We start from the raw sequence: 25,134 nt of genomic DNA, 5'->3' as shown, positions 1-25,134 counted from the left end.
GTACCGCAGGGATCGGTCCTAGGGCCGGCTCTTTTAACGTCTTTGTGAGCGATATTGCGGAAGGGCTGTCTGGTAAGGTTTGTCTCATTACTACTACTTCTACTTATCATTTGCGGATGATACTAAACTCTGCAACAGGGTGGACACCCTGGAGGGTGTGAATGACATGAGGAAGGACCTAGCGAAGCTGGAGGAATGGACCGATATTTGGCAACTAAGGTTTAATCCCAAAAAAGTGCAGGGTCATGCATTTGGGTTGCAAGAATCCGAGGGAAAAGTACAGTATAGGGGGTGAAGTGCTTCAGTGTACGAAGGAAGAGCGGGACTTGGGGGTGATTGTGTCTGATGACCTTAAAGCTTCCAAACAGGTAGATAAAGCAACGGTCAAAGCCAGAAGGATACTTGGGTGCATAAAGAGAGGCATGACCAGCAGGAAAAAAGAGGTGATAGTGCCGTTGTATAAGTCTCTGGTGAGGCCCCATTTGGAGTACTGCGTGCAGTTCTGGAGACCGCACCTACGAAAAGATATAAACAGGATGGAGTCAGTCCAGAGGGCGGCTACAAAATTAGTAAGCGGTCTTGAATGCAAAAATTATAGGGACAGGCTTATGAACCTCAACATTTTATTTATTTATTTTATTTATTGCATTTGTACCCCACATTATCCCACCTTTTTGCAGGCTCAATGTGGCTTACAGAGTGTTGTTATGATGTAGTCATTACATGGTCTTAGATACTTAAGCTGAAAGTAAATGAATTAGATGCAAGGTCATTACTTGAATTTAAATACATAAGCTGAAATTAGATGAATTAGATGCAAAGTGCTAGAGAGGTGTTGTGAGAATTTAAGGAATGGTTTATTAAGGAAGTTTTCGTAGGCTTTGTTGAAGAGGTTTGTCTTCAAAGATTTGCGAAAGTTGGTTAGATTGTCCATATTTTTCAGGGCCGTGGGTAGTGCGTTCCAGATCTGTGTGCTTTTACACGCAAAAGTAGTAGCTTATGATTGGAGAAGAGACGGCTGAGGGGAGACATGATAGAGGTATATAAAATAATGAGTGGAGTGGAACAGGTGGATGTGAAGCTTCTGTTCACGCTTTCCAAAAATACTAGGACTAGGGGGCATGCGATGAAACTACAGTGTAGTAAATTTAAAACAAATCGGAGAAAATTTTTCTTCACCCAACGTGTAATTAAACTCTGGAATTCGTTGCCGGAGAAAGTGGTGAAGGCGGTTAGCTTAGCAGAGTTTAAAAAGGGGTTGGACGGTTTCCTAAAGGACAAGTCCATAAACCGCTACTAAACGGACTTGGAAAAATCCAAAATTCCAGGAATAACATGTATAGAATGTTTGTACGTTTGGGAAGCTTGCCAGGTGCCCTTGGCCTGGATTGTCCGCTGTCGTGGACAGGATGCTGGGCTCGATGGACCCTTGGTCTTTTCCCAGTATGGCATTACTTATGTACTTATGTACTTATGTTTGTATTTAATTCCTTTAGAGCTGGGGAAGTTTAGATTGAGGAATTTGCGGGCCAATCTTTTGGCATTTCTAGGTAGTAAGTCCACTAGGTTTAACATATAAAGTGGGGCGTCTGCGTGGATGATTTTGTGGACGGTTGTGCAGATCTTGAACTCGATTCGTTCCTTGAGTGGTAGCCAATGTAGTTTCTCTCTTAGAGGTTTTGCCCTCTCGTATTTAGTTTTTCCAAAGATGAGTCTGGCTGCGGTGTTCTGGGCTGTCTGGAGTTTTTTGATGGTCTGTTCTTTACAGCCTGCATACAAAGTGTTACAATAGTCCAGATGACTTATTACTAATGACTGTACTAGGGTACGGAAGATGTTTCTTGGGAAAAAAGGTTTTATTCTCTTGAGTTTCCACACCGAGTAGAACATTTTTTTCGTTGTATTCTTCACATGGGTATCGAGTGTGAGGTATCGATCAATAGTGACTCCAAGAATTTTCAGGTTTTCTGAAATAGGGAGTGTGCAATATGGTGTGGTTATGGTAGGGTAGTTGATTGTGTTGTATTGGGAAGTGAGAACTAGACATAGAGTTTTTTCTGCGTTCAGTTTTAACTGGAATGAATCCGCCCAAGAGTACATGATTTGGAGGCTCTGGTTGATCTCATTGGTTATTTCGTTTAAGTTACTTTTGAATGGGATGTGGATCGTGACATCATCCGCGTAAATGTAGGGATTGAAGTTCTGGTTGGCTAGAAGTTTGGCTAGTGGAATCATCATAAGATTGAAAATAGTAGGCGAAAGGGGGGATCCCTGAGGCACTCCACATTCCGGTGTCCAAGGTGGTGATCTGTCATTATTCGTTGTTACTTGGTAAGATCTGGTGGTGAGGAATCCTTTGAACCATTTGAGGACTGGGCCTCCGATTCCAAAGTATTCTAGCAGGTGTAGGAATATTTCATGATCTACCATGTCGAAAGCACTAGACATATCGAATTGTAGTACGAGTATGTTCTTGCCGGTTGCAATTGTTTTTTTGAAAGTATTCATTGCAGACACTAGTACAGTTTCAGTACTATGATTTGATTTGAATCCTGATTGAGACTCATGTAGAATTGAGTGTGTGGTTAGGTATTCCGTGAATTGTTGCGTCACTATGCCTTCCATCAGTTTTGTTATGAGCGGGATCGAAGCAACTGGACGGTAATTGGTTAGGTCCATTGTACTTTTCTTGGCATCTTTTGGTAGTGGAGTGAGAAGGATGTTTCCTTTGTCCGTGGGGAAGAGACCGTTTAGGAGTCTATAATTTACTTGGTTTGTGAGGTCTTTTGTGAATTGTTTGGGGGCGGCTTTTAGTAGGCTCATAGGGCAGATTTCAAGTTTGCATTGAGATTTGGCATATTTTCCGAGCCAGTGCGTGAGTTCGTCTACTGACATCAAGTCAAAGTTGGTCCATGATCGATCGGCTGGATATTCCCCGGTTTTCGGGTCTAAGCATTCGAGGATGCTTGTGTACTCAGTTGTATTGCTTGGTATCATGCGTCGGAGCTTTATGATTTTTTCCTTGAAATAGTTCGCTAGGTTGATTGCCGATGGGGTTTCTATGCTATTTGAAGTGACCTGTGTGGTGTTTAGGAGATTATTTACAAGTGAAAAGAGTTTATGCGTATCCTTGTAGTTTGGTCCTGTTATAGTTCTGTAGTGCGTTCTTTTGGTTTGTCTGATTTTGTATTTGTATTTTCTTTGTAACTGTTTCCATTCCTTGAGTGTGTGTTCGTCTTTTTTTTTTTTTTTTTTTTGCTCCAAGCTCTTTCTAGCCTTCTAACCTGTGTTTTTAGTTCTTTCAGTTCTTCGTTGAACCACGGGATTGAGCTTTTCCTATGAGAGGTTCTAGTTTGGAGTGGTGCAATCTTGTCTAGGACTGTTCTGCATCTATTGTCCCATTCGTGTAGAAATTGGGGTGAGTCAGTAGTTGTTGTTCATTCGTCGGTATATATTTGTTGCCAGAATATTAGAGGGTCTATTTTGCCTCTTGTAATGTATATTCTTTTTCCTTGTTTTTGTTGCGTCTCTTTTGTTTTCCAAAGGAGGGAGGTGTTTGCTTTGTAGTGGTCTGACCACGGTGTGGCTGTCCATTTTGTATCTTTGATTCTGAGGTTCGCTTCTGGTGAAACTTTATGGGTAATGATGTCTAATGTATGTCCTTTCTTGTGGGTGGGTTGCATGTTAGGCCAGTGGAACTCCCAGAGTTGTAGGAATTCCTTGCATTCGTGTACTTTGTTTGTGTTAGCTTCTTCCAAATGAAGGTTGATGTCTCCTGCTATAAGAATGTTTTGGGAGGACAGGCAAGTGTTTGATATGAAGTCCGTGAAATGTGTCTGGGCATTTTGCCATTTAGCCGGAGGTCTATAAAATAGGATTATGTTTAGTTGGTCCTGCAGGTTGGGGTGGTTGATTCTGATTGAGGCTATTTCGAGTTGGGGAAGGATAGATTCCGCTGTTGTTGTGACTGTGTATTGGGATTTATAAATTATAGCTATGCCTCCGCCTCTCTTACCTTCCGTTGTCCAGTGGGTGATTTTGTATCCTGGTGGGCAAAGCTCTAGAATTATTGGGTCTTTAGAGTCATGAATCCAGGTTTCATTGATGAGAAGGAAGTCAAGGTGATCTTCTGTTATCCAGTCAGTTATTGTTATGGTTTTTTTGATTATTGATCTCGCATTAGAGTAGTCTATTTGTATTAATTGGTATTGCTCCTTTGGGTTCGGGTTAGTGGTGATTTTTATCAGTTGTCTATTTTCTTGATGTGTGGATTTGGTATTTTCTTTTTTTGATAACCTTTGTTGGCGTCTGTAGGTGTTAGGTTTATTGTGTTCTTTGTTGTTGTTTTGTGCGAGCATGATTTGTGTATGTGTGGTGTGTGGTTCGAAAGTTGTGAGGTTGTTGTTATATGTATCGTGGGTTGTATGTGCTTGTGTGAGTAGGATGAAACAGTAGATAATTAGGGGTATTTTGCTGGGGTACATATCAGCATTTAAGACACTACAGCAATTTCTAAAGCAAGAGTAAATAGGATGTAAAGTGCAATATAAGCGGTGCACCTAATGCACAGTGTCTACCGCTGGGTCCCTGTAGCAGCTAGTTATTCACATTTAAGACACTACAGCAATTTCTAAAGCAAGAGTAAATAGGATGTAAAGTGCAATATACGCGGTGCACCTAATGCACAGTATCTACCGCTGGGTCCCTGTAGCAGCTAGTTATTCACATTTAAGACACTACAGCAATTACTAAAGTAACAGTATATATGATATAGAGTACGTTATACGCGGTAGAGCTACTGCATGGTGTCTACTGCTGGGTCCCTGTGGCAGCTAGTTATCAGCATTTGACTAAAACAATTTACAATTCTAATATCAGTATCCGTATTAAACAGTCTTATCATTATTATTATTATTATTATTACATTTGTACCCCACATTATCCCACCTTTTTGCAGGCTCAATGTGGCTTATATTTTATTATTATTATTATTACATTTGTATCCCACATTATCCCACCTTTTTGCAGGCTCAATGTGGCTTACATTTCATCGTGGATATTGGAAATAGAAAAGAATGTACATTTGGATTTACAGCAAGTTTTGGGTACAAGATGGTGAAATACATAATATTGGGAATAGAAAAGAGTATACATTGTTTTAGCAGAAGTTTTGGTTACATGATGGTGAAATACATGATAGTGTTAGAGTCAAAGGCATTAGGTATAAGAAGGTATGGGAGCAAAAGACATAAAGAACATTCCTGGATATCTAGAAGAAGGTGGAGTTACGCATGTTGTTCTTTATGATATATTTTGTCAAAGAGGTAAGTCTTCAGGAATTTGCGGAAAGTGGTCACTTCGTAGACCGATTTCAGGTTACGTGGCAGTGAGTTCCAGAGCTGTGTACTTGTGTAGGAAAAGGTTGATGCATGCATCGATCTGTATTTCAAGCCTTTGCATTTAGGAGGATGAAGATTGAGAAATGTGCGGGAGGACTTTTTTGCATTTCTGGGTGGTAGTTCTATTAGCTCTGACATGTATGCTGGGGCGTCACCATGGATGATTTTATGGACCAAGGTACACAGTTTGAATGTGATGCGTTATTTGAGTGGGAGCCAGTGTAGTTTTTCGCGGAGGGGTGTTGCGCTTTCGTATTTTGGTTTGCCGAATATAAGTCTGGCTGCCGTGTTCTGGGCTGTCTGGAGTTTTTTGAGTATTTGCTCTTTACAACCGGCGTAGAGTGAGTTACAATAGTCCAGATGACTAAGTACCAGTGATTGTACCAGGTATCGGAAGACATTCCTTGGGAAAAATGGTCTGACTTGTTTTAGTTTCCACATTGAATGGAACATTTTTTTAGTTATGTTTTTTGCATGGTTCTCAAGTGTTAAATGTCGGTCAATGGTGACTCCAAGGATTTTTAGGGTGTCTGAGACTGGTAGACTTAGATTGGGTGTGTTGATGGTGGTGAATTCCTTCTTGTTGTATTGCGAGGTGAGTACCAGGCATTGGGTTTTTTCGGCATTTAGTTTCAGTTGAAATGCATCTGCCCAGGAGTTCATAATATGTAGGCTTTGGTTGATTTCGTCGGAAATTTCTCTTAGATCGTGTTTGAATGGGATAAAGATTGTTACATCATCAGCATATATGTATGGGTTTAGATTCTGATTCGATAATAACTTAGCCAAGGGTGTCATCATTAGGTTGAATATGGTCGGTGAGAGGGGGGGATCCCTGTGGAACTCCGCATTCAGGTGTCCATGTGGCTGATGTTGTCAAGTTTGATGTCACTTGATATGAACGGGTAGTTAGGAAACCCTTAAACCATCTGAGAACGTTACCTCCAATTCCGAAGTATTCTAGAATGTGTAATAAAATACCATGGTCGACCATATCGAATGCACTTGACATGTCGAATTGTAGAAGTAGTATGTTGTTGCCGTTTGCTATCAGTTGTTTGAGTTTGGACACAAGCGTGACTAGTACGGTTTCCGTGCTGTGATTAGATCGAAATCCTGACTGGGAATCGTGCAGTAACGAGAACTTGTTTAGGTACTCTGTGAGTTGTTTGGTCACCATGCCTTCTGTTATTTTAGTGAGTAGGGGAATGGATGCTACTGGTCTATAGTTCGTTAGTATTTTTCTTTGCATCCTTGGGTATGGGGGTGAGTAGAATATTACCTTTCTCCTTTGGGAAGAGTCCATTTTGTAGCATGAAATTCATATGGTTAGTTAGGTCCATTATAAATTGTTGGGGGGCCGACTTCATGAGGTTGTTTGGGCATATATCTAGTTTACAGCGAGATTTGGCGAATCTTTTTAAGTGTCTGTGAGATAAGATCTTCTGGTAGTCTGGTAGTATGGTGAATTCAGTCCAGATCCTGTCTGCTGGGTGGATTCCGGGTTCTGGGTCTAGGCATTCAATATATCTTATATTGGTACACATCTCTTCGGAGAGGAGTATAATCAGCTGTTTTGCTTTTTAATATTGTTTGAAGAGAGCAGATCAAAGAGAGTTTTGGTTTATCACTCTCCTTGGAGCATATATTCCAAGTCACATATTACCAAGGTTATAAAGACCCCTGAGGCAGGCCTTTGGGCCGAAACACGGCCGTGTCGGGTCATTTTTTAAAAATATTCTCAATATATTTTTATTACTGTTTACATTTTTTATGTGAATAAATATTTTTGGTATCCTTAGTCCATCTCCTCACTTTTTGTTTTATATCTCACGGTCCCGTGAGGGTTTTCACCTCCTTTTTTGTTCCAGTCTAGTATCAATTTGCATCTATTATCCCAGTTAGAGAGGAATTGGATTGTGTTTGTCTCTGTTGTCCATCTGTCAGTGTAGATCTGTTGCCAAAATTCAGTTGGGTCTATTTTTCTTGTGGTGTAAGGTTTTCGTGGTTGTTTGTTAGGTAGGTCTTTCCTTCTCCATTGGAGGGTGATGTTTGCTATGTAATGGTCTGACCATGGTACAGGTGACCAATTGGTGTTAGTTAGTATAAAGTTTGCGTTGTGATCGAATTTGTGTGTTATAATGTCTAGTGTGTGTCTTTTTTTGTGTGTCGGTTGTGTATTTGGTTCTTGTAGGTTCCAGAGCTGTAGGAATTCTTTGCAGTCTTGGGTGCTTGTTATAGTGAGATCTTCCAGATGTAAGTTGATATCTCCTATTATGATAAGGTTAGAGGAAGAGATACAGGTGTTTGAGATAAAGTCCATGAGGTGTGTTTGGCTATCTTGCCAGTTTCCTGGAGGTCTGTAGAGTATGACTGCGTTAAGGTGTTCCTGTAAGTTTGGGTGACTTATTCTTATTGAAGCTTATCATCAAGTGGTATCATCATTAAACAGTATCAACATTTTAGCATGTGCGATAAAAATCTTATTTATAGTCCGTGGTGCCCACCGGTTGGCTTAGTCTCCGTTTCCCAACTTTACGCAATCGTTATCTAGTACATTCAGAACAATGCATGCAAAACCTGTGGGCTACTGCATGGAGGTTTACTAGATGTGAGTGGTAGTAAGTCTATCTAGTTCATTGTAAGCAGAAAGCCTGCTTGGTTTGTCCCTATTTCTACTACCCAAATCAATTGTTATTCAGTTCATTCAGAACCAGGGCATTTAGTCCTGTGAACTGTTGTAAGGGGGTTTAATAGGCTGTAGTGGAAGTGAGTCTATCTAATACATTGTAGGCAGAAGGCTATTCGGGTCTTTCCTGTGTCCCTGCTCCGTGTGGCCATCATCCCAGTACACTCAAAGCAGAGCAAAACAAAGCGAAGCACAGCAAGCAGAATCGCAGACAACTTAGCAGCAACAACTTTCGGGTCCTTCCTGTTTTCATTGCTCCGTGTTGCCATCATCCCAGTGCACTCAACTCAGAGCAGAACAAAGCAAGCAAAGAAAGCAAGCAAAAAAAAAAAAAAGCAAAATCACAGGCAGCTTGTTTCCACCAGTCCGTGAAGCCCAGTACACTCTACACAAAGCAAACGAAGCGGGATAAAGTAAGCAAAATCACAGGCAGCTTTTTGTCACTGCTCCGTGAAGCTGTCTTCCCAGTGCTCTCGGAGCAAAGCAAAACAAGCAAAATAACGCAAGCAAAATCACCGGCCGCCTAGCAGCAACAGCTTTCATCGGGTCTCCTTCCTCCTTGTCTGGATCCGGCGTCTCCCCAGCGACGGGTGTGTCTCGCACCTGTTCTCCGATCCGGTCTGTCCAGGCTCTGGGTCCCAGCACTTCATGTATACGCTGGGAAAGAGGAGACATGATAGAGACGTTTAAATATCTCAAGGGCATTTATGTACAGGAAAAGAGCCTTTTTCAAATGAAGGAGAGCTCTGGAATGAGGGGGCATATGACAAAGTTGAGGGAATAGGCTTCGGAGTAATCTAAGGAAGTACTATTTCACAGAAAGGGTGGTGGAGGCGTGGAATGGCCTCCCAGTGGAGGTGGTGGAGTCTAGGACTGTTCCAGAATTTAAAAAGGCATGGGATAAGCATGTGGGATCGCTTAGGAACAGGAAGAATTAGGCGTTACAGAGGATGGGCAGACTGGATGAGTCGTATGGCTTTATCTGCCGTCATGTTTCTATTATACAACTTAAATCTGACATCAAAACTTAAGGACAGATACAAAGGTGAACTACAGCCATATTATTCAACTTTGAAAATGAGATTGTGAGAAAATGAGAAAATGTGAAAGGTTTATGTGTGAAGTATGTATATATTTATTTTAAAACTTCTGTATAGCTTCCCTGACACTTTGTACATCCAAAGTGGTTCATGGTATAAAAATATAACATAATAAATTAACAAGTGGGGAAAGTGTGGAATATTTTAGAAGCCCAGCTAAATGTATTCCATGCATTAGAAAAGATTGGAGGAGGACCAAATGACTGCCAGTGTTGTTTAAAGAGGCAATTTAAAGCAAAAAATGCTTCTTTTAGTAAATGGGAAAATAGAGCCTAAAAAGGAAAATAGGGATGAACATGAGCACTAGCAAGTATATGTTTCCTTGTCATCTATACCAGACCAGTCCAGACTGATGGGTTATGTCCATCTACCAGCGGAAGGAGACAGAGAAAATAGTTCCAAGTAAACCACCCCTTAAGGATATCGTGCCGCCTGGAATGTTCAGTATTTTCTCTGTCTCCTTGTGGATGGTGGACAGATCGTGCAGCTGCTCTGGATTGCTGGCTGGTAGCTCCTGTCCCAGATTCTTCTGGTGACAGTGGAGCCAGGGGTGTGCTGGTAGACGTGTTTAGATGATACTCAGTGTCCTGAGTTCCTCATCTGCCAGCTAGGGTGATATCCAGTGACCCTGGTTCCCTCACCTCCCCTTCCTCCCCTGGCTGTCTTTCTAGCAGGGTGATGGTTAATTGTGGCATGGAGTAACTTGTCTCCCCTGTGGGGTTCTTCTCTTCTGTGGTGGTAGGTATATCTGAATTTCTGCCTCTGAGGTAAGCCTTTATTTATTCCTGTCACTAGTGAAGAAGGTTGTTTAAAAAAGAAAAAAAAAAGAAAACTTTGTTTTTTCCCCTCCTTTTCTGCCTCTGAGGTAAACCTTTATTAATTTCTGTCAGTAGTGAAGAAGGTTGTTTATGAAAAAGGAAACTGCTTTTTTCCCTCCTTTTCTGCCTCTGAGGTAAACCTTTTTTAATTCCTGTCTCTAGTGAAGAAGGTTGTTTAAAAAAAAGAAGAAGAAGAAACTTTGTTTTTCCTTCTTTCTCTTGCCTGTTACCTGATTTATTTTCCCACCTTTGGCAATGTATTCTAGGGGGCCGCTTGCGAAGTTCCTTTGAATTTCGCTGGCCAGCGTCTGATTCTGATCTTGGACCCTTCTGAGCTGGTACCAGTTGCTTTGATTTTTTTTTTTTGTTTTTCTCCTCTTCACAGTCCTAGAGGGCGGCCCCATTGCTGGACCTTGTACCTTTGCAGTTCGGAGGTCTTAGTCTGCCATTTCCAAAGTGGGAGAAGTCTCTCGCTGGCTCTGTTTGGTTGCAGGCTCGGTCTTTTTAGTCCAGGGCTATTTTTTTCATTCCTGTCAGCCTTACACGGCTGTTGGTCAGTTCTTTTTCAGACCGTCTGGTCTCTGCTGCTTCTGGCATCTTGCTTGAGACGACCCTGCTATTTGATACTTGTTTTGACGCAGTTTTTCCTCCATTCCTTAGGGCGGTTCTGGTTCTCTCGTCCCTGTGGATCCCTCCTGTCTGCTCTGGTTTGTCTGCAGGGTACTTTCCTTCTGGTGGGGGTCCAAGTTGCCCTTGGTGTGCAACTACAAGCTCAAATTCTTCTTCTGAGTACCCTCGGGAGCGCCATTCTTGCCAGTCTTTTGCTTAGACTCAGTTCATTGTCTCTTTACGGGAATGTGCCTTTTTAGGACTAGTTTGCTACAGCTCTTCCTTGCTTCCCTTGCTTTCGGGTGGGAGTTTTAGCCTGGCACAGGCAGATTTTGCCTTTTCTAGTTTCAGGCGCCTCTCTCCTAGCACATTTGGCACTCCTTCCTTTTTCTGTAAGGGACGCAGTTCTTTCCTACTGAGCAGATCTATTGCTGTGCATCTGGATTACTGCCTCTTAGCTCTGTGCTTTTCTCTACTTTTCTGCAGGGAAGTGTATCTGTTCTAGGTCTGGAGTTTGACTTTCCCTTAGCTGTTTTTTCCTCAGTTTGGTGTTAGTGGCCAGCTTCCTCTTTGTTCCTGGCGAGAGTTGTTTCTTTCTCACTGCCTTGCGGCTGCATTTTGCTCCCTGTGGTCTGATGATTCCAGCTCCGTGATGCTTATCTCCCTCTTGGCGGGAGTTCTTTCTCTACGTTGACTGCTGCTCCATATCGGTTGCCTAGGAGGGCGGTCATTGTGGCTGAGACCACTTGAGGGCCGAGAGTGTCTCTTGGGGCACGGGGCTTTCTCGTCTTGTAGTTTTAGTCCCTCTGGGCCAGGGGAGTGCAGCGCCAGGTCTGCATTTCCACAAGTTGTGCTCCTTTCCTGTTGACCTCCTGGCAGTGCCTTCTTCTCTGGCTGTTCCCCGGGACTCCATCTATGCATTTTGCTTGTTGAGCGCGGCTCCATCGCTACATGTTGAGAGCGGCTTCATTATTCCATGCAGTTCCACCGTTCCATGTTGGGCACGGCTCCATCGCTGCATGCTGGGCACAGTTCCACAGTTCCAGGTTGGCTTTAGTTCCATCGTTGTATGTTGAGGACAGCTCTATCATGGCATGTTGAGTGAAGTTCCTTCGTTTCTTATTCTGCAACCTTCTCTGCATGTTGAACGCAGCTCCATTGTCACATGTTGAGTGTAGTTCTTTCTCTGCAGGTCTCAGCGTGGGGCACAGTCCTGTGTCTGTGTGTGGCATGCAGCTCTCTCTCTTTGCGTATGGAACGCAGCTCCCTGTCTGCGTGCAGAGCGCAGCTCCGCCACCTGTTGAGTGTAGCTCCATCTCTGTATGTTTAGCACAACTCTTCTCTGCAAATTGGGTGAAGTGGAGCACAGCTCTGTGACTGCAGGTGCTATACAGCTTCATATCTGCGTAGGAAGCATAGCTCCTTGTCGGCGTGTGGAGCGCTGCTCCTTGCTGGCGTCTGGAGCGCAGTTCCTTGCCGGTGTCAGGAGTGCAGCTCCTTGTTTGCCTGTGGAAAGCAGCTCCTTGTCTGCGTTTTATACAAAGTTCTACTGCTACCGCAGCTTCAGTTCTGCAGGTACCTCTACCATCCAGCTCTTTCAGTGGGGCACTGCTCATCTTCTGTCTGTTACTCTCAGCTTCGTCTCTGTTTGTTCAGGGCATTTCTATCTTTGCCAGAGGTGTGCAACTCTTTCTCTGCCCGTGGTGCGTGGCTCAGTTTGTGTACTTTGAGTGCAACTCCATTTGTTCTCGTTGAGCACGGATTCTTCTCTGCCTCCCTGATGAGCTCAGCTTCTTTTCTGTCCCTTGAGCACAGTTCAGCCTCTGACTGTGGAGCATATTTTCACCTTTGCCTGTTGGGCACTGTTTCACCTTGTTGGTCAACCCCAGCTTTTTTCTGCAGGTTGGATACAGTAACTTTTCAGCAGTTGTGGCATACCGCAGTTTAGGCTGGTAGACAAGACTGTCTTGTCTCCTGTTAGCCACCATTCCTGTGGCACCTTTTCTTGCCATAGCCTCTTGGTGGCTGGCAAGAAGCTTCTCCATTGCTGGAGTTTAAATTAGTCTCTGTTCCTTTTGTGGCTACTTGGCACCTTGGGGGTCTTTTCTCCACAGTGTGGCTCTTGACTCTTTCTTTTTGTCTCCTTTTGTTCTCTTGGCTCTGTTCTTTCATCCCTAAGTCCAGAGCGAGCTGGTTGAGGAGTACTCTTTCTATGGTTGTACCCTGGTATGCTGCTGCCCTTTTCTTTATGGTTCTCCTGGAGAGACTAGCGCTCCAGTTAGTTGGTTCTCTCGACTCTGGAGTCTCTTCTTGTTCTGTGGAGTTTGATTCTCTCACTAGGCGCGGGTCTGGGTGGTTCCTGGGCCTTGCTTCCTTTCGTCTGTGAAGTGTGGTGCACTGTTTGGGGTTGCGTTCTCCTAGTACTTGTTAGGGTCGCTTCATCCGACCATACTGGACTCAAGACGGGTATGTAATTTTTCTTTTGCTCAGGACATTTGTTTTACGTCCTACAGCTTCAATTCCTTTTCTAGTGTCTAACTCTGTTCCATTTTGGTAGCCTGGTGGTTCAGATATTCAGATCCTTTTCTGCTTATCAGTTTTTTGCTGTGTGTATAGCTTTGTTGATTTTTTTTTACCTTCTGCATTCTTCTTTTCTCTCCCCCCCCCCACCCCTTTGGGAAACTGCTTTGCTACATCCCATTAGTCCCCCCACTCAAAGAACGCATCACGTTCAAAGTATGTACCCTAGTACATAAAATCATCCATGGCGAGGCCCCAGCCTACATGTCAGACCTGATAGACCTACCACCAAGAAATGCTAAAAGATCATCTTGCACATTCCTTAATCTTCATTTCCCCAACTGTAAAGGTCTAAAATACAAATTAATGCACGCATCAACCTTTTCCTATACGAGCACGCAATTCTGGAACGCATTGCCCAGCAACCTAAAAGCAACCTATGAAGTGACCAACTTCCGTAAACTACTAAAGACCCATCTCTTCAACAAGATATACCACAAAGATCAAAACATGTGAAACTCCCACATATATCCAGAAATGTTAATAATGCCTTCTGTTATATTACTATCATGTATTCCATTACCATTCAACCCCAAATCCTTCTGTAACACCAAATGTCTATTCTCTTATCATTATCACTATCCATGATGTATTGTAAGCCACATTGAGCCTGCAAAGAGGTGGGAAAATGTGGGATACAAATGCAATAAATAAATAAAATAAATGGTCTGGTATAGATGACAAGGAAGGAAAAATTATGTTCTTACCTGATCATTTTCTTTCCTTTAATCATACCAGACCAGTCCAGATGCCCTCCCTTGCTAAAGTCTGTCAGAGTGTTGTTTCCTTTAGGTATCCCTGACTGTTCCACGATGCTTCAATACACTGGGATGTCCTACAGCACTGCCTACTTCATCTTCTCTATTCAGTCTCCTGCCACTTGTTGTGCCAGCTCTGTATGACTCCTGTTACTTGGCATCACGGAGTTCTTTCCCCGGATTCAGGGGTAGATCTCTGTGTTTGAGGAAGCTCAGTATGGACCATTCCCTCCCACTTACTTTACTGTGAGGGGAGGTTGCAGTTGCCTTTGGCCAAGCAGGAACAGTGAGGTTCTGCATATTGGCTCCAAGAGTTTGCCTGTTTGGTATTAACTGTGCTTTCTTCTAGACTTCAGAGCACCATTGCTTAGCTATTCAAAATACTGAACATTCCAGACTGCACGATACCCTTAAGGGGTGGTTTACTTGGAACTATTTTCTCTGTCTCCTTCCGCTGGTAGATGGACATAACCCATTAGTCTGCACTGGTCTGGTATGATTAAAGGAAAGAAAATTATCAGGTAAGAACATAATTTTTCTATGTAAAACCGCAATTAGGCAGGCCAGGAGAGACTTTGCCTCTGTAGCAAGTTTTGTTCAAAAAGTAATAAAAACTTCAAGTATATTTTGAAGCAAAAAGCATGTGAAGGAGTTGGTTGGAAAGTTAGATGGCCACAGGGTAAAAGGAGTGCTAAGTTAGGAAAGACAAAATAATAGCAGAACTAAATTGATTCTTTGCCTCGGTCTTACAGAGGAGAATGTTAGTGTCATCCTCACGCCAGAAATATTTTGACAGCGATGGTTTAGAGCAACTAAAGCACATAAGTGTACATGAAATCTAAAAGATATAGTGAAGCAAATTGACAAAGTAAAGAGTAACATCACCAGGATCAGATGACTTGAAAGAACTGAAACATGAAATTGCTAACCTGTTACTAGTAATCTGTAATCCAATAGTTAAAAACAGTCACAGTACCTCGAAGTTTAAATTGCTGTGTGTACATTCCCTCCCACCCAACCTAGGTACATAAGAGAATAAGAAGAGTCATGGGATAGGAGGCAAGGTTCTGGTGTGGATTAGGAATTGGTTATTGGACAGAAAACAGAGGGTAGAGTTAAATGGATTTCTCTCAATGGAGGAAAGTGAACAGTGGAGTGCCTCGGGGATCTGTACTGGGACCGGTACTATTTAACATACTTATAAATGATATGGAAATCAGAATGACGAGTGAAGTGATCAAATTTGCAGATGGTACAAAACTGTTCAAGGTTGTTAAAACACGTGCGGACTGTGAAATATTGCAGGAAGACCTTATGAAATCGAAAGACTGGGCATCCAAATGGCAGATGAAATTTAATGTGGACAAATGCAAGGTGATGCACATTGGAAAGAATAACCCGAATCATAGTTACCTGATGCTAGGGTCCACCTTGGCGGTCAGTCTCAAGAAAAAGATCTGGGTGTCGTTGTAGATAATATGCTGAAATCTTCTGCTCAATGTGCGGTGGCGGCCAAAAAAGCAAACCGGTTGCTAGGAATTATTAGGAAAGGTATGACGAATAAGACCGAAAATACTATAATGCCTTTGTATCACTCCATGGTGTCCATGCCTTGAATATTGCGTTCAGTTTTAGTCATCATATCTCAAAAAAGATATAGCGGAATTAGAAGAGGTTCAAAGAAGAGCAACTAAAATGATAAAGGGGATGGAACTCCTCTCATATGAAAGGCTAAAGAGGTTAGGGCTCTTCAGCTTGGAAAAGAGACAGCTGAGGGGAGATATGATTGAGGTCTACAAAATCCTGATTGGTGTAGAACGAGTAGAAGTAAATCGATTTTTTACTCGTTCCAAAAGTACAAAGACTAGGGGACACTGGAGGAAATTATATGGAAATACTTTTAAAACAAGTAGGAGGAAATATTTTTTCACTCAATGAATAATTACGCTCTGGAACTCTGTGCCGGAGGAGGTGGTAATAGCGGTTAGCATATCTGGGTTTAAAAAAGGTTTGGACAGATTCCTGGAGGAAAAGTCCATAGAGAAGTAAGTGCTTGCCCTGGGATTTGTAGTATGGAGTGTGGCCACGATTTGGGTTTCTGCTAGGTACTTGTGACCTGGATTGGCCACTGTTTGGAAAACAGGATCCTGGGCTAGATGGACCATTGGTCTGACCCAATATGGCTACTCTTATGTTCTTAATAAGGAGGGGAAATATTTTCATAAGAATTAATAAGGGTTTTAGATAAAGAGAATAAAACAGTCCTAATAAATTAATTGTAATCCTCCTGCAAATCAACCAACATAAACTATTTCAAATATGAACTGGTGACTAATGTCTTTGTCACTAGTAAACTAGCACTGGTGGCTACCTATAAACACCAGGGCATGCCTTCTCTGGCTGCAGTGCTCTGGAAATTGGACTATAGTCCCCAAAAGACTGAATTAGTGGTGATACACAATGGGCCAGTTGTTTAGTTTTCATAAAATCTGGGATGCTTACGACACTTTGGAAGCTTCAGAAGGGGGGACCACCCATCGGCGGGACCTCTCTCAAGTTATATATCATTATACTTTTTGGATGTTAATGAGTGCAACAGCTTTTGTTATGGATTCTCGACTGTAACCCTAGTGTTGAGAAGAGTGGGATGGTTGGGGGGATTTTGGATAGTGTTATTATTGGGCGATTGTTATTAGCTTTTATGCCATATTTGGAAGTGGTGTTTCTTTTTGCTTTTGTATATTCATTTCTCTTAATAAAAATTGCAACAACAACAAAAAAGACGTGTGTGAATAACTTTTGCATTAGAACAAAATTGCCATTATGGGCCAAACCAAAGGTTCATCTAAGACCTTGTGAAAACTATTACCATTTTTTGCGGTATTTCAGATTGTCAGAAGTGACTGAATCCCTTTCTAGGCAGGAACTTATGTGGGTATTTATATTTTGTTCTCCGAACACTTCTTCTGACCCTGTTCTGTTTCTTTCATGGTGGCATTATTTTTTGGTTATGTTTCATGACTTGGCTCTGCATTCAAGTCAGCTCTAATGGACTTCATTCTACATTTCCTCAGTCTTTATCTGAGATTTAGGTTTAAGTATTTGCAGTGCTTCTTTCAATTGCCACTTTGTCCCTTTTAACATCACAGCATGTGCTGTTTTATATTTTTCTCAGTCTTGTATCTTTCTTAGGAGGAGCTGAATTTACTTTAGCGCAATCAACTAGAAAATATTTCTTCACTCAACGTGTAATTAAACTCTGGAATTCATTGCCAGAGAATGTGATGACAGCAGTTAGCAGGGTTTAAAAAAAGGTTTGGATAATTTCCTAAAAGAAAAGTCCATAAGCCATTATTAAGATGGACTTGGGAAAATCCATTTCTTATTTCTTGGATAAGCAGCATAAAATCTGTTTTGCTGTTTTGGGATCTTGCCAGGTATTTGTGACCTGGATTGGCCACTGTTTGAAACAGGATACTGTGCTTGATGGACCTTTTGGTCTGTCCCAATGTGGCAACGCTTATACTATGTTCTTTTGACTAAAGGAAAGAAAATTGTCAGATGAATTCAATTAGGTAAAATTATGTCTCAAGAAAGCATTGGACAAACACATAGGATCTTTATGGAAGAGGAAGGGATAGTAGATGGTCACTCACCAGAAACACTTCCCTTTAATATCCTAATAAAGTTATCCTCTGTGGTCCCATGGCATTGTCCACTTTTTAGTTTCACACAAACCTGCTTTTTCCATAATTGGTGGGTCATTTACCCTACTATCATACATGCTCTGGCCAGCAGTTGGTTGGAAAGCAATACAGGTCTATATTTACTAAGATAATTGCCATAATGTCAAGTAAGTTGGTCTGTGCCTAGTTTATTTATTTATTTATTGTTCACTTATATCCCACATTTTCCCACTCATGCAGGCACAATGTGGCTTACAAACATTAAATAAAATACAGAATAGGAAAACTTAGAAGAATATACAAGGAGTATGCAGGGGGAGAAGCATCTAACAGGGCGAACTAGCAGGGTAGTTCCCATGAGTATCCATGTTACAAAATATTCTCCCCTTTTGGTACTAATCAGTTCTCCAAATTAGTAGTGAATAAGAATGGAGATTGAATTATCAGGATAACTTATCTGTAGGCGAGTTAAAGCTTAAATGGTGGGGAAACTTTTTATCTAAGTACCAGATTCACTGCAGATACCTTCATAAGGAAGATCTGAGTTCATAATGGGAACAGAATATTAACTTTTGTAACTGGGATCAGTCATTTCCATCAGGGTGTTCCAGCAGTTGTGTTAACTTCAGTAACTAGTTTTGTCATATTGGCAGTGCTACTGGAGAGCCTATTCTGTGGGAGATGTGGAGAAGATGGCACTGATGAAACTGGCAAAGTAAGTGAAGGAAAAATTCATGTTTCTGCAGTCTGTGACAATGAGCAAAAGTAGCTTTTGAGATGCAGGGCCTGGAGTCTCCGTGCATGATGACAGTCTCGGAGGAGCTGAGTTTGTGTCTGCCATTGTTTTCCATTTTGTTTTACTAGCTACACTTCTCTTTCCCTAGACTCCATGAACAGTTGAATGAATCTGAACAAGCTGCTCAGTGTTATATTAAATACGTGCAGGACATCTATTCATGTAGGGTGAGTAGATATGGCAGAAATGTAAGAAACATGTGCAAATGAATGCAACTTTCTGTATGTACCTGGGGAAAGGTCTGTTTACATTTTTTAGCCATTATACTCCTTCAGTGATTAGGAAAAAGATGCACCAAATGTAATTAAATGTAAAGGCATATATGACTTGAATTCTATGTTATACAATTCATTAAAACAAAATGACAGTTGTTCTGTTCGATATGGTATAGGAAAAAGCTTTTGCCGTTCCCTTTCAATGAAGGCACAGAAAAGTTCACATTTTCTCTGATGGTCCAAATTGAAGATAGCATGTTAGGAAAACCTTTGGCAACTGAAGGTTTTATTTTGCATGAGCTTGTGCCAGGGTTTTGTTGCATTGGGATGAAAATGGGAAAATGTTATACCCTTTAAATGAGAAATGTTTTCTTGTGATATGCTATAATACTTGAAGGTTTAACTTGAGTTGATGTACAGATCAGTGCAATACAGTGATCAAATTGAACAAACGATACACCGTTTATCAAAAATAAAGAAACCAATAATACATATCACGAGCAAAGTACAAAGTAATCAAAAACTGGACAGATGTACAGATGAAGATAAAATTGCATAGAATGCACTTAAGATGATCATTTTATAAGGGAGTACCTAGTTTAAGGGCTTCTGGACACCTACTTAGGTTCTGTTTGATGAAGATACATAGGCCCAGATGCATAAAACCCAACGAGCCAGCAACGTGGTTTTTATACTGGTTCTAGCCGGTTTAGTGAGCATGGAGTTCAGCGAGACATGCACAAAAGGGTTCTGCAAGCTCTTTCCCTATCAGGGTAGCAGCTAACGAAAATTATATGCAAAGCTATTATAATGAGCCAATTACTATACAAGCGTGCATGCAAAACGATGCACAGATGCAGCCCCTATCTTTACCATGGAAAATTTAACGGGAGGTCTGAAGCTGTCGGTCCTGACAGTTCGTCATTGTCACAAATGAGCTTTACCCTTTTTTAAGTTTGTACTTTACGCCTTCCATCTCCTGATGCTTCCTGGCAAAAGTAGTGTATTTAGGAGGTCGTTTTGACAGAGGCAGAATGATACAGAAGTCCCAACACGACAGTCTGCCCATCGGCCGCTGCTCCAACTCTGGAAGCATACCCTACAATAGTTTTCAGAAGGGGGGGGGGGGGGGGAATAAAAGCAGTTTTCATACATGCGAAAATAACTTTATAAAATTGCTCCCTAAAACTTGTCTATAAACTGTGAAACTACAGTAAAATTACTCCCATTGGTTGGACTTCGTGAGCCTAAAAACAGAATAAGTTATAAAGTCTGAAATCATGAAATAGCCAGAAGATGATCAAATAGTAAGGGGGGGGGGGGGGAACCTTTTGTGTTGGGCATGGTAGAACAGTTTAAAATGAACATACTTCATGCTTGGTACATTTATTCCAGGTGTTGCCCATTCAGATCCTTAACTCAGTAATGAAGGAGATAACCATGGAAGATTTTGTAGTGTACATAGAAAAATCTGTCTCCGAGTGTGGCCAAGAAAGTAATGTATAGTAGCAAAAGGATAAGCAGATTTGGGCTCCCTGGTATAACAGCACACTATTCCTTATTGTCTCTCCAGACCGGCCCAGACTGCTGGGTTATGCACTCATGTATCAGGACATTAGGGATGTTATCCAGACACAGTGGAATTCCCTGAATTAACCTTTTCCATGATTCAGTTGTATCCGATTCTGGAGCAGGATATGGATACTTTGGTACCTCCTACTGTGTGGTCTTCACAGTGACTAAAAAGATTCTTGTCCATGTGGATGGAAGTAAGGCATTGAAGGACCCTCAGAAGCACAGAATGGAGGCCTTGTTAAAGCAGTGTTTTGAAGTGTCAGCCTCAGAATTCTAGTGGCTAGAGTGTGCGTTTTTTCATTGGGCAGACTTTGCATTGGTGGACCAGGAAGTCATGAAGATTGAGATGAGATCCTCCTTTTTGATGGATGCACTTTAGCCTGACCTTCGGTGAAGTCTGTAGTGCTAGTAGTGGCAGCCAGGCAATCCTTTTAGCTATAGCGTTGGTTGGCAGATGTAGAGTCCAAATTGAAGCTGAGCAAGTTTCCTTTTTATGTTTCAACAATTTTTTATTGATGAGGTCACATGGTATACAATTCCATCTCAGTCAATATAAATCGTATAACAGCGAATTCTCCAAGGACAAGCAGGCTGCTTGTTCTCACTGATGGGTGACGTCCACGGCAGCCCCTCCAATCGGAATCTTCACTAGCAAAGGCCTTTGCTAGTCCTCGCGCACCAATGCGCATGCGCGGCCGTCTTCCCGCCCGAAACCGGCTTGTGCCGGCCAGTCTTCTTTTCTCCGCGCTCGGTACGGTTGTGCTTTACCGTTCGTGCCCCGAAAAGTCGGCCTCGCGCGTCGTTTTTCGACTGTTTTCTGTGAGAAATCCAGAAATTGTTTGGATTAACCATTTTTGGTTTTTCCTTCCTCTACTTCGAGTTTTTTCGCCCCGTTAAGTTTTCTTTCGTCGTCGGGGTAGGCCTTACTTAGGCCCCGGTCGAAATTTCCCTTTTTTCTGTGCCAAATTTCGCCATTTCGTCTTTCGATTTCGCCGGCGTGATTTTTCCGCCCATGACATCGAAGCCTTCCAGCGTCTTCAAGAAGTGCACCCAGTGCGCCCGGGTAATCTCGCTCACTGACAGGCACGCGTCGTGTCTTCAGTGTCTGGGGGCTGGGCACCGCCCTCAGGCCTGTAGTCTGTGTTCCCTTTTGCAAAGGCGGACTCAGGTAGCGAGGTTAGCCCAGTGGAACATTTTGTTCTCGGGCTCTTCGTCGGCATCGGCACCGGGGGTATCGAGTGCATCGACGTCTGCAGCGTCCAGACCTTCAACCTCGGCGGCCAGTACATCGAGTGCATCGAGGCATCGGCCCTCTGCATCGGCGCCGAGACATCGGACAGCTACATCGACGTCGGTGGTACCGGGACCTCATCTGCTGATGTCGTCGGACGGTGGTGCTTCGTCTGGAGTGCAGGTGAGGGCTGTCCATTCCCCTGCTGGTGGCGGTGAGCCTTCGGGTGGGTCTCCCCCTACCCTGAGGGCTCCTGCGGTACAGCCCCCCCGAGACCGACCTTCTTCGATCTCGGCCCCGAGGAAGCGACGGCTGGATTCTACGTCCTCCTCGTCGGTACCGGGAAGCTCCGGTGACATGCTTCGTCCCAAGAAGTCGAAGAAGCATCGTCACCGGTCCCCTTCCCATGTCGGTACCGAGAGCTCTGGGTCGCCGAAGGAGTCGGCACCCAGCAGGCATCGGCACCGAGAGGACCGCTCACCCTCTGTTCAGGAGGTGTCGATGCGCTCCACTCTGGACAGCCCGGAACAGCCTCCACGCCCGGAACAGGTTCTGACGTCGACGCCTGCATCGACCTCCATGCCTTTCTCTGCAGCCGCTCTGAACGAGAGCCTCCGGGCCGTTCTCCCAGAGATTCTGGGAGAGCTGCTGCGCCCTACCCCTCCGGTACCGGCGGTGCTTGCGCCACCGGTACCGTCGAGCGTGGCGCCGGCTGGCCCATCGCCCGAGGTGAGGTCTCCGGCGTCGGTGCCTCGTGCGGTACCGGCTGCCGTCGCCTCCCAGGAAGGCTCCCCGACTACGTCGGCGGAGGGAGCTTCGCCGATGCGGGCGAGGGAGTCTACCTTTCGACGCCCCCATCGTGGACGTGGCTCCACGGAGTCGAGTCGGGCACGGTTGCAGACACAGGTCCGTGAACTTGTGTCTGACACCGAGGGTGAGGCCTCGTGGGAAGAGGAAGAAGACCCCAGATATTTCTCTGACGAGGAGTCTGAGGGTCTTCCTTCCGATCCCACTCCCTCTCCTGAAAGACAGCTTTCCCCTCCTGAGAGTCTGTCTTTTGCTTCCTTTGTCCGGGAGATGTCTACGGCCATCCCCTTCCCGGTGGTTGTGGAGGATGAGCCCAGGGCTGAAATGTTTGAGCTCCTGGACTATCCTTCTCCACCTAAGGAAGCGTCCACTGTTCCCTTGCACCATGTCCTCAAAAAGACATTGCTTGCGAACTGGACCAAGCCTTTAACTAATCCCCACATCCCCAAGAAGATCGAGTCCCAGTACCGGATCCATGGGGACCCAGATCTGATGCGCACTCAGTTGCCTCATGATTCTGGAGTTGTGGATCTGGCCCTAAAGAAGGCTAAGAGTTCTAGGGAGCATGCTTCGGCGCCCCCGGGCAAGGACTCTAGAACCTTAGACTCCTTTGGGAGGAAGGCCTACCATTCTTCTATGCTCGTGGCCAAAATCCAGTCTTACCAGCTCTACACGAGCATACACATGCGGAACAATGTGCGGCAGTTGGCGGGCTTGGTTGATGCGCTCCCCCCTGAGCAAGCCAAGCCATTTCAGGAGGTGGTCAGGCAGCTGAAGGCGTGCAGAAAATTCCTGGCCAGAGGGGTGTATGACACCTTTGATGTTGCGTCCAGGGCCGCTGCTCAAGGTGTGGTGATGCGCAGGCTCTCATGGCTGCGTGCCTCCGACCTGGAGAATAGAATCCAGCAGCGGATTGCGGACTCGCCTTGCCGTGCGGATAACATTTTTGGAGAGAAAGTCGAACAGGTGGTAGAGCAGCTCCACCAGCGGGACACCGCATTCAACAAGTTCTCCCGCCGGCAGCCTTCAGCCTCTACCTCTACAGGTAGAAGATTTTTTGGGGGAAGGAAGACTGTTCCCTACTCTTCGGGCAAGCGTAGGTACAATCCTCCTTCTCGACAGCCTGCGGCCCAGGCTAAGCCCCAGCGCGCTCGCTCTCGTCAGCAGCGCGCGCCTCAGCAAGGCCCCTCGGCTCCCCAGCAAAAGCAAGGGACGGGCTTTTGACTGGCTCCAGCAGAGCACAGCCGACATCCAAGTGTCAGTGCCGGGCGACCTGCCAGTCGGAGGGAGGTTGAAAGCTTTTCACCAAAGGTGGCCTCTCATAACTTCCGATCAGTGGGTTCTCCAAATAGTCCGGCAAGGATACACCCTCAATTTGGCCTCAAAACCTCCAAATTGTCCACCGGGAGCTCAGTCTTACAGCTTCCAGCACAAGCAGGTACTTGCAGAGGAACTCTCCGCCCTTCTCAGCGCCAATGCGGTCGAGCCCGTGCCATCCGGGCAGGAAGGGCTGGGATTCTATTCCAGGTACTTCCTTGTGGAAAAGAAAACAGGGGGGATGCGTCCCATCCTAGACCTAAGGGCCCTGAACAAATATCTGGTCAAAGAAAAGTTCAGGATGCTTTCCCTGGGCACCCTCCTTCCCATGATTCAGGAAAACGATTGGCTATGCTCTCTGGACTTGAAGGATGCCTACACACACATCCCGATACTGCCAGCTCACAGACAGTATCTGCGATTTCAGCTGGGCACACGTCACTTCCAGTACTGTGTGCTACCCTTTGGGCTCGCCTCTGCGCCCAGGGTGTTCACAAAGTGCTTGGCTGTAGTAGCAGCGGCACTTCGCAGGCTGGGGGTGCACGTGTTCCCATATCTCGACGATTGGCTGGTGAAGAACACATCCGAGGCAGGAGCCCTGCAGTCCATGCAGATGACTATTCGCCTCCTGGAGCTACTGGGGTTTGTGATAAATTATCCAAAGTCCCATCTTCTCCCAGTGCAGAGACTCGAATTCATAGGAGCTCTGCTGGATTCTCGGACGGCTCGCGCCTATCTCCCAGAGGCGAGAGCCAACAACTTGTTGTCCCTCGTCTCGCAGGTGCGAGCGTCCCAGCAGATCACAGCTCGGCGGATGTTGAGATTGCTAGGCCACATGGCCTCCACAGTCCATGTGACTCCCATGGCCCGCCTTCACATGAGATCTGCTCAATGGACCCTAGCTTCCCAGTGGTTCCAGGCTGCTGGGGATCTAGAAGATGTAATCCACCTGTCCACGAGTTTTCTCGAATCCCTGTATTGGTGGACGATTTGGTCCAATTTGACTCTGGGACGTCCTTTCCAAATTCCTCAGCCACAAAAAGTGCTGACCACGGATGCGTCTCTCCTGGGATGGGGAGCTCATGTCGATGGGCTTCACACCCAAGGAAGCTGGTCCCTCCAGGAACGCGATCTACAGATCAATCTCCTGGAGTTGCGAGCGATCTGGAACGCTCTGAAGGCTTTCAGAGATCGGCTGTCCCACCAAATTATCCAAATTCAGACAGACAACCAGGTTGCCATGTACTACGTCAACAAGCAGGGGGGCACCGGATCTCGCCCCCTGTGTCAGGAAGCCGTCAGCATGTGGCTCTGGGCTCGCCGTCACGGCATGGTGCTCCAAGCCACATATCTGGCAGGCGTAAACAACAGTCTGGCCACCAGGTTGAGCAGGATTATGCAACCTCACGAGTGGTCGCTCAATTCCCGTGTAGTGCGACAGATCTTCCAGGCGTGGGGCACCCCCTTGGTAGACCTCTTCGCATCTCGAGCCAACCACAAAGTCCCTCAGTTCTGTTCCAGGCTTCAGGCCCACGGCAGACTGGCATCGGATGC

The 25,134-nt window shown here is 44.6% G+C and overlaps 1 protein-coding gene across 2 annotated transcripts in view; it reads left to right on the top strand.

The window, feature by feature from the left end:
• CDC23 (cell division cycle 23) overlaps positions 1 to 25,134 on the top strand; it is a 106,862-nt gene that overhangs the window by 53,200 nt on the left and 28,528 nt on the right. Inside the window, exons 13-14 of one of the 2 annotated variants that reach the window (XM_030212852.1) lie at positions 18,293 to 18,354; positions 18,524 to 18,602. In XM_030212852.1, coding sequence (XP_030068712.1) covers positions 18,293 to 18,354; positions 18,524 to 18,602 — 141 coding nt within the window. Of the gene's footprint in view, positions 1 to 18,292; positions 18,355 to 18,523; positions 18,607 to 25,134 lie in introns of those variants that run through there. The other variant, XM_030212853.1, reaches the window with a different exon arrangement.

This window comes from Microcaecilia unicolor, chromosome 8 (assembly GCF_901765095.1).
Source record: "Microcaecilia unicolor chromosome 8, aMicUni1.1, whole genome shotgun sequence".
Lineage (NCBI taxonomy): Eukaryota > Metazoa > Chordata > Amphibia > Gymnophiona > Siphonopidae > Microcaecilia > Microcaecilia unicolor.
This window is presented reverse-complemented; position numbering and strand designations above follow the sequence as displayed.